Raw genomic sequence first — 16,592 nt, forward strand, 5'->3', positions numbered from 1 at the left:
GGAGGTGGAATAGAGGTCAAATTTAAGCAAAAAAAAAAAAAAAAAAAAAAACATAAAAAGGCAATAAGAATGCAACTCTGTGTTTAAAAGCTTTTTATTTCCAGTGCAGTTTACAATTCTGTATGTTTACTTGATTTTTTAATGTCTTTATAATCAAGAAATGATTAAGCCTGGCTACCGTGTAATGCAGGTCTTGTTCTCATAACATCTTTACACAAACCCCGCACTTATTTACATTAGCAGCGTGCAGCCCCTATGACAGACCCTGCCTGGCACTTACAGTTCTTTATCGGCTCCATGGTTATTATTAACATTTTCATATTCATGGATATTTTCAGCCTTTTTCAGAATTATGACATTAGTAGAGAACTAGATATAAAGTCTGTAAACATAATACTTAAGTTCTGGCTTATAACAGGTAAACTCAAAGCATTTCAGAGTCATTCTTATGTGCCTCAATTTTTCGTGCCAAGTGCAGCCTGTTTATTTAAGTTTATGCAACCTCCCAGGACCCTGACAATGACTAAGCACAATAGGGACAGCTAAGAAGGGCGTCGGTAGAAAATTAACTCTGATTTAGCTTATTTTTGTTGGTTTAAGGCAGAACCTTCACCTTATTTTAATGCATTCTTATTCCCTACCTCACAATTCAGATGGAATGAAGATATAATAATGTGATAATCGAGTGCCTTCACAGAGCCCACCAGTGCATTACGGCTCCAACATGCAGAATGCAAACATCTGCTGGCATCATTAAACCATTTCTATACTCTACATACCAGGACTTGACCCTGTGACCATTTCTACCATTAGATTTGAATGACCTCAGCAAAAGAGCTGAAAGGCCAGAGTATTAATTCACGGAACCACAAGCTCAATTTAAGATTTAATTTGAGATAACTAAGAGCAACCGAAAGTGTATTCAAACTTATAAGTGCAGAATAAAAGATCTCACCCTGTTTTTCAAGTTAAATATAAATTCAATTATTTTTAACAGATTTATTCACAACTTTACAAACAAGGCCAGGGTTCTTTTAGCATACCTCCAGCTTAATATCTGGCAATATGATGCTTCTGTTTAGCAATTTTTTTTCTAATATATGAATATCTTTCCTACAGGGATTTTTCTGCATCCTGATTATATCCCTAAGGGGAAAAATGCTTCATTTATGAGCCATTCCCACCACACAGCTTTGAAATGCTCACTTTTATTCTAACTTCAATTAGCTAAAAGCCTGTTTGTTCAATCACGATGGTTTTACAGCTAAAATCTTAATGTGACAATTAAAATATCTGAAAAGCCTACTCTGCAGCGCACAACAAATTACACAGTGCTGGAGATCTTTCTTCAGCTCAATCGCTGGTAGGTTTTGCAGTGCAGGTTGTACAGAGACTCTATGTAGGTACAACACCCATGCACACACTTTGTCTATCACCACGTCCACAGAACTTTACAAATGACAGAAACACCAAGAGCAACGAAGGGCAGAGCTTTGCACCAGGTCGGGTCAGCAGACCTTCATGTTACCGCCCCATCTTGAAGATCATCCTGACAGCCTAATCCAAAATCCGTTCCATTCATCCGCTCTTTTTCATGTTTAAATGACCCTGCTTATTACACCAGCTCTCCTGCTTCACGAAATCGCGGTGCTGAGATTACGCAGGAGTTATTTCACTGGCCTGGGTGCAGGATGAGCACATCAGTCATGACTGCCAAGGTGCTCGTTCCCATCATGACAAAGAGCTGACAAGAGAGACAAGAGAGAGATTTAGACAAGATGTTAGGAAGGAATGTTTTCCTGTGAAGGTGGGGAGGCTCCAGTCCAGGTTGCCCAGAGCAGTGGTGGCTGCCCCATTCCTGGAGGTGTTCCAGGCCAGGTTGGATGAGGCTTGGAGCAACCTGACCCAGTGGGAGGTGTCCCTGCCCATGGCAGGTAGTGGAATTGGATGGGCTTTGAGGTCCCTTCCAACCCAAACCATTCCATGAATCTGTGTTCTGGGGAGCAGGTGAGGCAGGCGGTCAGCCACACAATCACACAGCCCTTCCCGTTGAAGAGATTGCTCCCACTTTCATAGGACAGACTCAAATACATCCCCCACCAGCAAACCTGGTTTTGGGGTGGAGGTCTAGCCGGACGTTGCCACCGCAGAACCGCACATGACAAAGGTTTTGTCCTTCACCGCTTTGCCACCTGCATGTCATCCCTGAGTTTGCTATGGAAAAATGCTTTATAAACACTTGGATCCCATTCTTACTTAGTTCATAATTAAAAGTGGCTACAGAAATGATAAAGCTATGTCTACACTGCCCACTAAGTTAATTTTTAGACCATATTTTAAAATTGGTCTTCTTAAGCCAAGTGTTTTGAGGGTGAGCAATTGTACAGCCTCGTGAGCCTTACTCACACCTGAATTTAGTCGAGGACGCAATGGAGTAGGTTGTGATGTACATTGGGGAATTTGGAATCATCTGTAGAAAATTGGGCATTATGCCAGAGTCTGAGGGAATCTTCACAAAATTACTATGCCTTATTAGTTCTGTGTGAAATGTTTTCTAAATGATTAGGACACAACACACATGGAGTAAAAAATACTAAAAAAGTACAGCAGAAAGAGCACCTCCCCGGCATTGCCAAGGAGGGTTAACACAGGTCTGTGTAACACAGAAATACCGCACAGATGTTTCAAACCAAGGCAACCCGTGTATGAACACCATGATCAAGATGTGAGGAGTCGGGCACACTGCTTGTTTACCCGAGGGGAAAAGAAAAACAGGTATGCAGATCTACTCAGCACAATATCATATGCAGTGTATCCTACTTTTTCTTCTTCCCTGCCTTCTCCCTTGCACCCCTCCCTGTTTTGGAAGAAAACCATTTATCACTTTGCTCCTAGGTGCAAGAACTGACTCCAGCTAGGTAGGGCAGGTTAAAATTTTCCTTGACTCCTCAGCACATTTGTCATGCAGGCTGTCTGCCTGCCGAGGAAACCTTTTCACCCCAGGCTTATTGTGAAGACATACCCCATGAGAAAGGAATAAGGTGAAAAATGATGATGTCACTAGGTTGTTGCAAGGTTAGCACACCCTTAAATGGAGGAACAGCAAACGAAGCAGCTGCTCGGCTCCCTACATACATGACATTCATCCTCCCATCCCATAAAAGCTCTGGACTCTGTGAGGACTGAGCTCTAACTACTTGTTGACATAATTAGTGCTGGCTCAAGGGCTCTTTTTAATAGCCAAGTTGGCTGCAGCTTGCAAGGTTTCATTGGTGAAATTCAACCAAAGTTCAGCCAAGTTCTGGATCTATTTTGTTTTGTGTCTTATGTGTTTCCCAACTTGGAGAATAGAGCCAAAATATCCTGGTAGCTTTTCAGTTTGGTGGTAGTTGGTATTTTAAGATGACGCTGGCTTTTAAAATACACAAATATTTTTGGGGAAGAGAAACACACTAGGAAATAAAAAAAATAATAATTCAAAATATAGTAATAAGAATAATGAGTTTTGACTTGCTAGTATCTTAATAGCAGACCTTCTGCACACAGCACACAGCTTTGAATCTGTTTTCCCTTGTGTTTTCCTCTATCCAGACTGAAACAAAATTATCTCAAACAAAAGCAATGAATCTGAAGAAAGCATTTTTACATCATTTCTTTTCTTCTTTAGTTTCATTAAATGTTGAGTAAATTGTAACCAATTTGACTCTCGCAGTTTCATTTAATTGTGTTTGGGTTGTGGAACAATTAATGTTTATTCATTTCGTGTGCAAAGTTGGTTCTAGTTTGCCAGAATTTTTCTGTCCACGATTTTTAGTTGCTCGTAGAAAATAATTTATATGAGAAGTGCTTTTTTCCCCCCATTTCTTCACATTACGTCAAGCCTGCTCTACTTTGCAAACAGTTCCTAAATGCCTTGGTAAGCAAAATTAGATAATGTAGTTTCATACTGCAATTTTAATTTAAAGAGAAGGAAATCAGTTAGCTGTGCAATTACGCTAACTGTAATACACATTCTGCTACATCGCTTGGTGGCAATAATCCACCCTTGGGTCATATTCAATTGTTTCACTTTTATCAGTGACATAACGGGGTATCCTATTCCACACAGTAGTTTGTAATGGTTTTACTAAAACACGGTTGCAACTGTTGTAAATATTAACACATTCCCCGCAGCTTTCAATCACAGGGTATCCTTTTCTATTTTTAAATACACTTCTGTGCTGCATACAAGAAACAAACCAAATCAAACCCCCCAAAAACTTTCAAGGTGAAAATCTTTTTAAAACTCTCCCTGTTGCTCACACTTTTCTGTTGTTATTTTGAACATGGCAACACTAATGCCTTTCTTTGTAAAGTTCTTATTTTCAGCTTCCTCACCCCTGCCATGGATCTACCCCCAAATGCTGCTGGAAAGCATCCTTCTCACTGACTGGAACACATGAACTATCAAAACGCTGCACAGTTAAAGCAAACTGGCAGGGAAAACTATGTTATACAGAGACAGGAACTGTTGTATACATTAAGGCAAAACATACTTGTATTAAGCATGCAAAATTTTCTACACATATATATAATTCTATATATATTTTCAGGATTTGTGCAAGAAAAGACCAGATTTCAGTGTTAGGGAAATATTAAGCTCTCCTATAAAAACGTGTGCTTCAGCATCTCCTTTGTATTTGCTGTCACTAATCACGTTGTAAGTGTTTTGCTCTCTGATGACCAAAAATAGTTGGAACACAGTCATTTTGATACTGCATTTAACGGAATGTCTCCCGATCACTGTATTGGGTTGGTCTAAGTGGGAAAATCAAGTAGACGCAGAACTCGCACTGCTGTTACACAGCCCTAGAAAAGGATGGCACGTTTCGTGTTTCGCAGGCCATCGGTAACATCAAAACACTGACTTCACATTTCAGACACAATACATTCTTTTTATAAAGGACTGCAGATATCCTCCCTCCACCAGGAATATTATGCACTGACCAAACATAACATACATTCGCACTGTCTGACAAGAGATACACTCAATAAAAATTATATGATAACATTAATACAGTCATTAACAGCAGACCTTTCCTCTACTAAGGCAACATAGCTCAGTGCATGGCATATCTCAAGGAGAATTGCAAATAGTCACATTCCTGAGATAGCATACAATTTTCTGCCTTGTTTGATAAAACCTGAACTACTTTTCTGGCAGGAGAAGACAAAGATCCAAGAGAAGAACGTGTGGCTCCGTTTTACCGAATCTTGCTTCTAAGCTACGAGAATAATGAATAAAATAATGTAAGATAGAATAAAATTAAATTAACAAGTTGTTAAATAGAATCAACACTGATTGCCTGAGAAAATTAGGGAGAACGGTATTCAGCTGGAAGAGGGGAGATTGAGATGAGATCTGAGGAAGAAAAGTTTTCCTGTGAGGGTGGGGAGGCCCTGGCTCAGGTGTCCCAGAGCAGTGGTGGCTGCCCCATCCCTGGAGGGGTTCAAGGCCAGGTTGGATGGGGCTTGGAGCCCCTGATCCAGTGGGAGGTGTCCCTGCCCATGGCAGAGGGTGGAACTGGATGGGCTTTAAGATCCCTTCCAACAAAACCATTCTGTGATTCTATGATTCTGACTATCCCAGAAAGCAGTCCATGAAAGTACTATGGGATGTACAGGTCACAAAGCCCACACAGATCCCAGCAGGGGGTTTATCATACAGCTGTTTACTTCTGTTCCACAAGACTGTATCCAGTGTTGTGTTTGGTGTTCTCTGTCAAGAAAAGCACGATATGAGAAAAAGTCCTCCTGAGAGGTACAGGCTGCTTTTGTTTTCCCAAAACAATGTAGAAACTCCGAATGCAGACTTTGGGGATTCTCACACCTTTGTGCACACTATTATGATGCAAACTACAATTTTGCATGGTTTGCTTTGCTCTGTTTCTCATAGGACACTATGTGATAGTAAAATACCCCCTTCATGCACCCTCACTTGCACCAGTCCATTCAAACACCTGCAGGAAAGCCCACTTGGCTCCAAGAGTCATCCCAACAGGGACCTGCCAGACAGTTTGGCAACCCAAGGACGCTCCACAGAGAAACCTGAAAGAATAATGTGATGGGCAAATTCACAGAAATGCTTATTTCTATTTAAAATAGTTCAAGATGACCAATGTGGTTACTGTCAGTCATAAGACACTGAAGACCATCTGCCTCTTCACTGGCAGCATCACTTGTTAGACTAAGTTACAGTTTAATTAGCTGCACTTTATGTAAAGTAGATAGCAACAAATAAATACTTTTTTTATATAACTGAAGAACTAAATAAAGCCTTTTGCATTAATTGTTCACCAATTTTGCCTCATCTTATCTCTGCTGTGTTAAGTCCTGCTGCATCGTCCAGATTATTACTTTTAAAATACATCACAGGGGAATATATTTTGCAGGGGAAAAATGGTACGAACGCTGACAAATGCCTGAGAGTAATATGATTTGTGTCATTACTAGAGGATGTATGCAGACTATCAGAAGTGCTTTCATGACAAGGAAGGTATTGAAATTCAAAAATGTTTAATAAAATGTAAACCTTATAATCTTCCAGGTATTTATCCTGCTGCTAATTACTTCCAGGGGGCCTGGCACACATGTACAAGAGCAATGGATATCAGTGGGGAGCATTTGCTAACTCAAAAAGTTAGAAAGACCCCTTTCCCTAGAGATAAATAGCTGTTAAATCTGTCAAGTTAAACCTTAATGTGTAACATCTAAAATAATCTTTATTCTCCTAACAGACAGCCTGTAGGAGAGTTAATACAGTACTAATCTGGTACAGCAACTGGGAAGAATTTAAGAGACACGAGACCCCACCAAGTCTGCCTGACCGACTGGGAGGTTACTGCCAAAAATGACTGCTTTACAAACGAAGACAGGATTTTCTCCGAATAGCTGAAGTCTCAAGTGATGGAGCTTTGTCTCACTAGAAATTGGCTGTGAAATGGTCTGGGCAGATATATTTCTGCAGAGACACATGCACCCAGCGCTATCCACACACCTGCAGACACGTTCCCAAAGGAGCTTGCTACTCCAAACACGTTGTTCAGAGTAGTGGCAACTCACAGCGGTGCAGTGTTCAAGGTTATTAGTGCAAATGCATATTCCTTAAATATAGCACTGAATTTCTTCCCAAAATCAGTACTTTTGTCTTGACCAAACATATCAGGCAAACCTTTTAACCTGTGGGCATTAAGCCTAAAGCTTCTTGTATCAGTGATGACAGCAGGTTAGCATTCAACTAAACTAGTCTTTTGGGTTCAGGAGCTTCAGAACAGAGGTCCAGTTTGGGGTGCACACACACACGCACACAGATCAAACAAACAGTCCTTATGGGGTCCTAAGCAAGTGCTGTTCCCCAAGGACCTCTGCAGTATCTAATCTAGACAAATGACCTAGTCAAAAAAAAGCAGCTGTAAACTAGCTGCGCCTGCTGACATTGCACAGCAGCAAGGGTGAAACAGGGAGGAGGTTAAAAACAAAAAGGCAACAACCAAACCAAAGCCAACCCAAACCCAACAGCTAGGGTTTGGGCTGCCTGCCTAAGCTGGCTGACGCATGACACACAAAATCAATGTTGACACATGTAAAGTACTACACATCGGCTCAAAGTAAACAAATATCAGATAAATCTGATTGATTGAGAGCAGAAGGAATTCAAAAAAGACCTTGGGATAATGGTAAACTGATTGTTTAACAAAAAGGATGAAGTGACAGGGAAAAACAGTGTTAGCCAGCACATCTCTTCTGTTTTACATGCTTATACCCAAGTTGCTTAGAACGGGAATGCACGTTCAGTGAAGTTAGATCAGGATTATTTACTTCCCTAGCAAAGCCCAGCCAGAATATTGTGTCACCACCTTATAAAATGATATTAATATAGAACTTGAAAAGATATTAAGAAAAGCAGAGAAGCTGATTCATAAACTAAAAAGTGTGATCTTATAGGACCCAAGTTCACGTAGCTTAGAAGGAAGATATTTAAACAGGAATTTGAAGCACATATATATATATAAAACATGGAAACCTTCAAAGTAAAAGAAACCAACATTAAAATTAATATCAGTAAATGAAAGCAATATTTCATTATTAGGGAAAATAACGAAAGCTAAAGAAAATACACCTTTAAAATAAATTGAGACACTCCTGCATAAAGAATATTGAGGAACAAAATACCCTCCCCTTAGTCAAATGATGTGTTCCTTCACCACTTGCCAAGGGCAAGGAGGAGGTGCTTTCTAGTGATTGAACCTGGGTCATATGCATAAGTCACATGCAGAACAAAAATAAGATGGTAACATTAACTAAGCAAAGCCCAGAAGTGTCCGGTTGTGTCCAAAGTAGCCGAGAAAGCTCCTGCACTTCATGGAAGTGGCAGCTCTTGGTGTTTAGCACTACTAATTAATGCAGGAGGAGAAAGAAGGCAGGGAGTTCTCTTCTTCCTCTCATTCCTAGAATCATAGACTAGGTTGGGAAAGACCTTTGAGATCATCAATCCAAACCATACCTGTCCACTACTAAATCATATCAACACTTCATCTGTCTGTCTTTTAAACCTGTTCAGGAATGGTGACTCCATCACCTCTCTGGGCAGCCATGCCAGTGCTTGATAACCCTTTCAGGGAAGAAATTTTTCCTAATATCTAATCTGAACCTGCCCTGGTGCAACTTGAGGCCACTCTCATCCCATTGCCTGTCACTTGGGAGAAGAGACCTTAGTGCTAACTCTTCCTAGGACCAAAAGTCCTAGCAGGAGTTTCCTGGGCACCACTTTGCCTTCATCCAAGCTGATGGGATGCAATCCTGCAGGGTACCAAGGCTGGCCCACAAACTCTCCTCTCCATCTGCCTCCTCCGTGCCAGCTCCAGGTATGGCTGTAATCAAACCCAAGTGAGTCCTGTCTGCTAAAATAAAAGAGTGCAACCTTCAAGTGCTTGTTCATTTCTCTTAACCACCACTTTTCAACATTAAGGATTATTAACTTTAATGCCATTGGTGAGAAACTTTATTATGTTTTCAAGAAATTGCTTTAAATCAAAACTGCAGATAAGGCATTTTTCTCCCCTCAGAATTACATGGTTGTGTTGGCAACCAGCAGGAATCCATTTGAGCAATAGAATTACCACCTCCTGGAGGTGAAAAATGGGACAAAAGCAGGAGGTGTGTCTCTTGCTTAAAAGTGAAGGGAAAAAGGGCAAAACAGGAAGGAATGGAAGCCCTGGGAATGGGAAAAACTAAACAATCTGCTGTTGACTTAAGCCTTAGGGGAAATTATCCCAACATAAAATAGCAGCAGTCTTGTAGAGATCTGACAGCAAAGCTGCAGAAATCGGGGACAGATGTAAATCCCCCCTTTTCCACTCCAATCACAGTCCAAGTTCAATATTCCTGTGAGATTGCGAGGTCTTGGTGAAATCGGGGAAGCTGGAACATTTGACGTCAGTAAATTGACCCCAAGTTTCAACAGCAAGGAGACTGAGGCAGTTTTCACAAGCAGGAGCGCTCACATGCCCGCAGCGCTTCTCCTGAATGAGCTATAACTCTTGGAAGTGAAAAGATAAAAAATGAATCAAGATAGCCCTGTCTGAAGTTATGATACTTGCGAGAACTTTTCAGTGCCTGGAGAACAATACACAGTTGGCTTCTAAGTAAATGCCACACGCACGTGGAAAGAGAGAAAACTGTGTCATACGGGCAAGGTCTATGAAGCACAACAGCCTTCAGATTCCAGGTCTGTTTTCCTCCCACCATTAACAAGAAGTTAATATAGGTGTGCAAGAATCAGCAAAACACGCACGCTAATATTTATACAAATAAAAGATTTTGTACTTAAGATGACACTTCATTTCAAAGATTGTACAAAATAACTTTTTCGGGCTGATCTGCTCCCCTGTTAAAGCTTACAAAGACTTTTTAGTGGAGTTACAAAGCCATGGAAAATAAAGGCGCTTTAATGGACACTACATTAACTCTGGTATTCTGAACATGGCGCAGCAGTAGAGACCAGCAATATTTCTTCTTCGTGTAAATGTACAGCACAGTATAGGCAGCACGCTTGGATAGTCACAAATCCCTAGCATTATGCCAAGATGACAGAGTACTTGTCTTTTTTTGTTCTTGTGCTGTAATTTATCTTAAAAAAAATGGACTCAGGTTTTCCTGCATACTACGAAAAGTGTCCAAGAGAATGTCATAACTGCATTACTCCTGCTAGAAAAGCTAATCTGCTTTGCCATGTCCTCCCTTACCAGGCACTGTCACTTCCCAGAGACAAAAGTATCCATGTAACACTCGCTGAAAATAAGTTGTAAAGCCCTGTCAGGTGCTCTGCAGAGAAACGCCACTTCCATCGCACACTCTTCTTCCCTCAGCTTACAGTATATGTCTGTTGGAGGGAAACTGTGCCAGGGCCTCATTCAGGCCCACACGATATAGATGTTCATAGAATCATAAAGGCTGGAAAAGACCTCTAAGCTCATCCAGTGCAACCATCAGCTCAACCCCTCTGTGCCTATTAAACCATGTCCCGAAGTGCCACAGCTACGTGGTTTCTGAACCCCTCCAGGGATGGAGACTCCACCACTGCCCTGGGCAGCCTCTGCCAGGGCTTCTCCACCCTTTTAGTGCAGAAATCTCTCCTAATATCAAATCTAAACCTTCCTCGGCACAACTTTAGGCCTTTTCCTCTCATGCTATCACTTGCTCCTTGGGACAAGAGACCAATTCCACCTTTCTATACCCTCCTTTCAGGGAGTTGTAAACAATTATGTGGTCTCCCCTCAGCTTCCTCTGCTCCAGGGTGAACAACCCCAGGTCCCCTCAGCTGCTCCTCATAAGACTTGTGCTCTAGAGCCTTCATTGGCTTCGTTGTCCTTGTCGCACCATTCTCGATGGTGAAAGAGACCACATACACAGCAGCGAGGCTCCCAGTGAGTGGGTCCCTTCAGCCGCCAGGTAACGATACCCACATTCAGAGCAGAGCCAGTTCTGCACAGCATGCTACTACCTCATCAGGAATGCACAATACCTGCTGCTATTTCAACACCAGAAGTAGTTCAGGCTTTCATATCATTACTTACCTTACCTTATTCTTTGTATAATAATCATTTTAACTGATATCTTTGTTTTTTGTATTTTCCAAGCAAGATTTATGGTGCCTCCACAAACTCTTTTACTGATTACATTGAAAAGAGTAACTTCTTTAATTAAAAAGATTCTAAATATCACATGGAAATTTCATAGGTTTAAAGTTCATCAAATATAGACTCACACACACACACACACAATTATCTTTTGTATTTGTTTCCACCTATTTCTTTTCTAGGCAGAATCTTTAATTCCCAGCTTTGTGGCATCCCAGTGGCAAAGATGACGTTCACAGCACAAAGACTCACTTGCTCTCATTTTTTGTTCATTCCCATTTCTCAAAGAAAAAATAACATCTTAATACCAAACATCTTTGTAAAGGCTAAGGCTGACTAAGTCATTTCATTAGAGGAAACACATTTTTACAGAACAGACAAGAATATAAGGAGAGTATAGAAATTACTGTCTGGAATTCAATCATACTACACCAGAAGACAGTAATGTAAGAGAAACTACCCTTACTGAAAAATCCATTGTTTGTCACTTTTGTATCTGAGCTGTTCTTTCAGGATGGTTTTTTGACGTGCCTAAATATAGAAGCTAAAGGATGTCACCAGTTAAGAGGAATTTAGCAATACCTCTGGTAATTGGTGGTGTTCGCTGACATGGTAAGCAGTTCTGAACAGCTTATTTCAGGACCTAAAAGAAAGGATTAAAAAACCCAAAACAGTGTTGCTTGTCAGTTTTCAAATAGAGTTATAATCTACTGAATTATTCCATTGACATAGAAGTTTCTTTTACATTTTCCAAACAACTAAGAGGTTCCTGTTGGGGACATTGAATGACAAGAGGGGTAAAAAATAAGGCAAAAAAATAGTGGGGGAAAGGACATTGCAAACAACAGCCTTGGTATGAGCTGCCATGAGATAAATAGTCATTGCTGAGGACAACAAGCGCCTTCGGCATCTCTGAAAATTTATACACTATTTGGAAAGCAACTATAGCCCCAAATCGGTTCAAGATTCTGAAAGGCAAATGACTAGGAAATTACTTTATCTGCTCTCAGCATTACATAAAACCTTATTGTGCCCAAGCACAGGATTATATTCTGCAGCCTCTTCATTTGGGCTGCTCACGTTTGTCCTCTCTCAGAAAGCAGAACCCCTTGTTGTTGGGGGTTTGGGATTTGTTGCCTCTCCTAACACAGCCTCTTGAAACCAAAGGAATCTGCATCACAATGAAGTCACCCTGAGAAATGAGAGGCCTTCTACCCTGCTTTCTTCTTCTTTTTTTTTTTATCCTTTTCTTTTTAATGGTTTCTCCAGATCTTTTAGTTGAACTATGAACTACTCAGTGCCAAATGTAAGTTCTGCTCCTGCCAATTTAAGGCTGCCTAATTAGAAGCTCTCCAACAATTATTTTAAACACATTTGCTAGTTAAGACTACATATCTGCCCCTGTGAAGACCTGTTTGGACAGAGAACACTGGTAGAGAGAGAGAGAACTACACAGAGCATGTCTCCTTTTCCAATGTATCCCATAAAATGGGATTTCTGAGAAATAATGATGAATAGGTAAACCCGAAACTTTTATCAACACTGTTCTGTTGATTCTGACCATGGGTCAAAGAGAAACCAGTGGATTCTGATAACGTGTATCCTGCCTTTTGCTAAAGTTTTACTCGAAGCATTCCCATCAGATTTGCAGTTTACATTACATGAACGCATCTGCCACGTTCTGTAAAATCAGTCAATTCCATTTAGCTTTCAATGTACTATTTCACACAATGCTTTTCTAGGTGTTTTCTTCCAGGGACTTAGATTTCAGGGATCAGCAGTGGACTCGAAAGGAAAATGCTGGTAGAAAGGGAACTGGGAGCACAGTGATACGATAAGGAGGAACTGTTTTAAGCTGAAAGCGATTGAGATGAGATCTCAGGAAGAAATGTTTTGCTGTGAGGGTGAGGAGTCCCTGGCCCAGGTTGCCCAGAGCAGTGGTGGCTGCCCCATCCCTGGAGGGGTTCAAGGCCCAGTGGGATGGGGCTTGGAGCAACCGGATCCAGTGGGAGGTGTCCCTGCCCAAGCCAGGCTTTAAGGTCTCTTCCAACATGAACCATTCTGTGTTTCTATGATTCTATGAAAACTTGGGCACAAACATAGAAGCGCGAATTGGTGTATGAGCACACACATGCCCAATTCTACAATTGCTCTGTCATCTGGCTTCAAAACCATATTCCCTCCACCCAGACCCCCAGATAAATCCATAAATGGAAAGGGTAAACAACATTAAAGTCCAATATCTGATTTTCTCTCTGTTAGAATAAGCTCTTCCCTGTGAAGAGTTGTCACCATTCAATTCAGGCTGCACACTGCTGTCGTAAATGATAAAACATCCTATGACGGATGTGAATCCACATCCTTATGTATTTGATACATTTAAATCAGGTCATATAGTCACTGTTATTAATTAGAAACAGTGTTGAAGTAAAAACATTTTAAATAAACCCAGGGATTGAATGTTAAAGCTGTCATTTTTTTACACGGCCTCATGATTCAGGGATTAATGGACCTTAAAACAACCATAAACCACCGAGGGCCCTGGTCTGGTTTAGAAGAATAGGAATAGTTTTATTTCCTCTTCAGTCCGCCAGTCTTAAATTCATTGTGTGTCAGTGGGCACTGTAAACACTTTTAAGTATTTTGACATTGTGGTATAAGATGCTTATCTGTTTCTTGCCTGACCTTCACCAGCTCTGGGCACCTTGCGACTCATTGGAAGAAGAAAAGCAAGCAAACTAATGAAGAAGAGATCTATAATTCATACACTTTATCTGTATGCACAAATACTGCCATGGGGAGCTGGGATAATATTTGAATGTTTAGACTTCACGTTACAATAACTCTTTCACAGAAACCTTTTCCATACCTGTTTTTTTCGAATTATAGCTTTTTATCACATCCATTAACAGCTGTAAGGTACAAGGCAATGGGTCAGGGTAGTTGTGAGCCTTTTCAGAACAAAAGGCTGCCGTTCAAGTGATCAAGTATGCAGAGTACATTTCTGGAAGGCCAAAACGATGAAGTAATCACTACAATTTAATAAAAAAAAAATTTATAATGATATTCAGCAGCAATTCAGCACAACAGAAGCCATGAGTTGTGGTTACACTGGAATTCAAGTATGTGAGTTATCACTGGATACAGCAGTAGGACACTGAACTAAGCAAAATAATGACTGATAAACACAAAAAAATATTGGTTTATCTGTTTTTAACCTTATCTGATGTGAAGGCCAGACTTTCTGTGGGTTAAGGATCAGAACAACAAAACTGGAAGCTTGGAGGGTTTCACATTCCAACTCTCTCTGAGCTGACTTTCTGAGTGCCCCTAAAAACAGTGCTTGGCCAAGTTTTACTTCAGTCCCACAATCTAGAACGCTGGGAACAGACAGCAACCTCATTTAAAGCAAATGTAGCATGGGAGAGACCCTCAGCTTGGTACATAAAGTGCCCATCAATTTTCACTGGTATCTGATGTATATAACCCCTCTCTCCCAGCTGCTCCTCAGCTCTGAGCTCTCTTCTGCCAGCCGAGCAGAGCTCTACCTCATGAGCCGTTTGCCCAACTTCTGTCCCAAAGCTTTTACTGCACCCATTTCAAACGTTTACCAACTTATTTATCCAATTTCTCACAAAAGAACAACAGAAAACAAAAAGAACAAAATGAGATCAAGAGGAAGTATTACAGCTGTTAGAATAACGTGCATAATGTTTAGCAATTAACATGATCGGGACTTAAAGTTTATCACCAGAGTCCACACTCGTTACACAAAATAATCCTCTGTCAATAGAAATTAAAAAAAAAAAAAAGTGGGCTGCCATTATAAGGTACATAATAAATACTTTTGTCATTCACATTCTAAAGGAATTTAATTTTTACCATCGGAAAAAAGACAAATGGTTTGTTTAGAGTATAAATTAATGACTTCTTTTTAAAAGCCATTTTCATATTAATGATTTATGTATAGATAGATCTATACAGACTTTTTTCCCTTCAAATCTACCTATCAAGGTAACTTTTGCTATAAACAGCATTTTAAAATTATCACATAAAAAACTATCAAGCACTAAATTAGAAAAAAACAGAAATTTGAAAGTGATAGTTAAATTTATGAAGCAATTCTGCTACACTCAGGCTCGTTGCTCGACATGCAAGCAAATTCTAAGGTGCATATTTGCTATGCAGGTGAACCTCTTTGCGTGGTATTAAAAGGTGGGAGAACAGATGAAAGCCACAAAGGCTACACAAGTACAGTCCTGTGCAGAACACATGTACTTTGGACTTAAGCTTGTTTGCATGACTAATAGAGATAATATTGAATGTCTTTTCCCATCATTTCCCTTTTTTTTTTTTTTTTTTTGGCTCAGTGCCTCTTTTGCTACCTCCAAGAGCTGTTAATTTTGTTCACTGCTGAGCAAAAGTCAAAGTCAGAGTCTAAACAGCTTGTAATGAGTTTTCAATGGCCCATCTCACTGAAATTGAGGGCAAAGGAGCAGCAGACTTAGACACTGTCAGCCCTCTGAATTTATTAGTGAAGGAGCAACGCGTTCGGGGGAAAATATAGAGAGGAGGGGCTAAGAATTTGGTCCGATTTGCATTAAGCCTTTAACAAAGATCTGTATTACTTATGCAAATACCGTGACAACACAGATAAACACTCAGAAATCAATGTAATGCAGCTCAATTAACTGTGCAGCCAGACTGGGAGCAGAGTGTGTCGCAGTAACTGCCTTTGGCAGCCACTTAGTGCTGGACTTTCTAAATCCTGCTCCAGAGAAGTGATTAATACTTTGCTAAATACCTTAAACTCACAGCAAAACCAGGGGTTAAAGGTTCTTCGCATTGATATGGCCCTGATAAGGAATCAATGATAACTTCCCGTGTCCTCAGTGACCGTTTGATACACTGCACAAGAAGGGTTGTCCTTTACCGTAGCCATCCTGCCACGTCTGAGCCTGCTGGATTTCACCTGCTGCCACAGGGCTCTCCAGGAAGTTTTTATCACTGAATGTTTTTCAGTAACCTCTACATAAGCTCTATGCTGCTTAGTTTTTCTGCTTCACGTTTTACCAGGTTTTTGGTTTGCTCCCTACTAGCGCTCTTACACACCGCGAATCCTATTGCTCCATCTTTACCGAATCTTTAGGAACTACAGATGGAAGCTTATCCAGTGCTTCTATTCTCCCCAAAACAAGCAATAAAACTACTACTACGGCTTCTAAACCCAAGAAAGTTATCAACAGAGAACTTCTGTATTTGTAACTACAATTCTTTCTTTTCCCTGGCAGCCTGTAGTTGAGTTCATGTTATGAAGGACATCGGGCTTTATGGGTAGAGCGGTGAAGAACTGTACTGTATGATTTTAAAATCCTGTCTGAAGGAGAAGCCCCAGAAAATGGGAGGAGAGGATGA

General features: G+C 40.6%; 1 protein-coding gene across 11 annotated transcripts in view; it reads right to left on the minus strand.

The window, feature by feature from the left end:
• Window positions 1-16,592, minus strand: part of WWOX (WW domain containing oxidoreductase) — a 547,784-nt gene that overhangs the window by 223,669 nt on the left and 307,523 nt on the right. Inside the window, exon 9 of one of the 11 annotated variants that reach the window (XM_054078616.1) lies at window positions 241-1,744. The exons of the other annotated variants lie outside the window; for them this stretch is intronic. Within the exon in view, the coding sequence (XP_053934591.1) occupies window positions 1,673-1,744 (72 nt within the window). The 3' untranslated portion in view covers window positions 241-1,672. Of the gene's footprint in view, window positions 1-240; window positions 1,745-16,592 lie in introns of those variants that run through there. 11 annotated transcript variants of the gene reach the window in all.

Source organism: Cuculus canorus, chromosome 13, assembly GCF_017976375.1.
Source record: "Cuculus canorus isolate bCucCan1 chromosome 13, bCucCan1.pri, whole genome shotgun sequence".
NCBI lineage: Eukaryota > Metazoa > Chordata > Aves > Cuculiformes > Cuculidae > Cuculus > Cuculus canorus.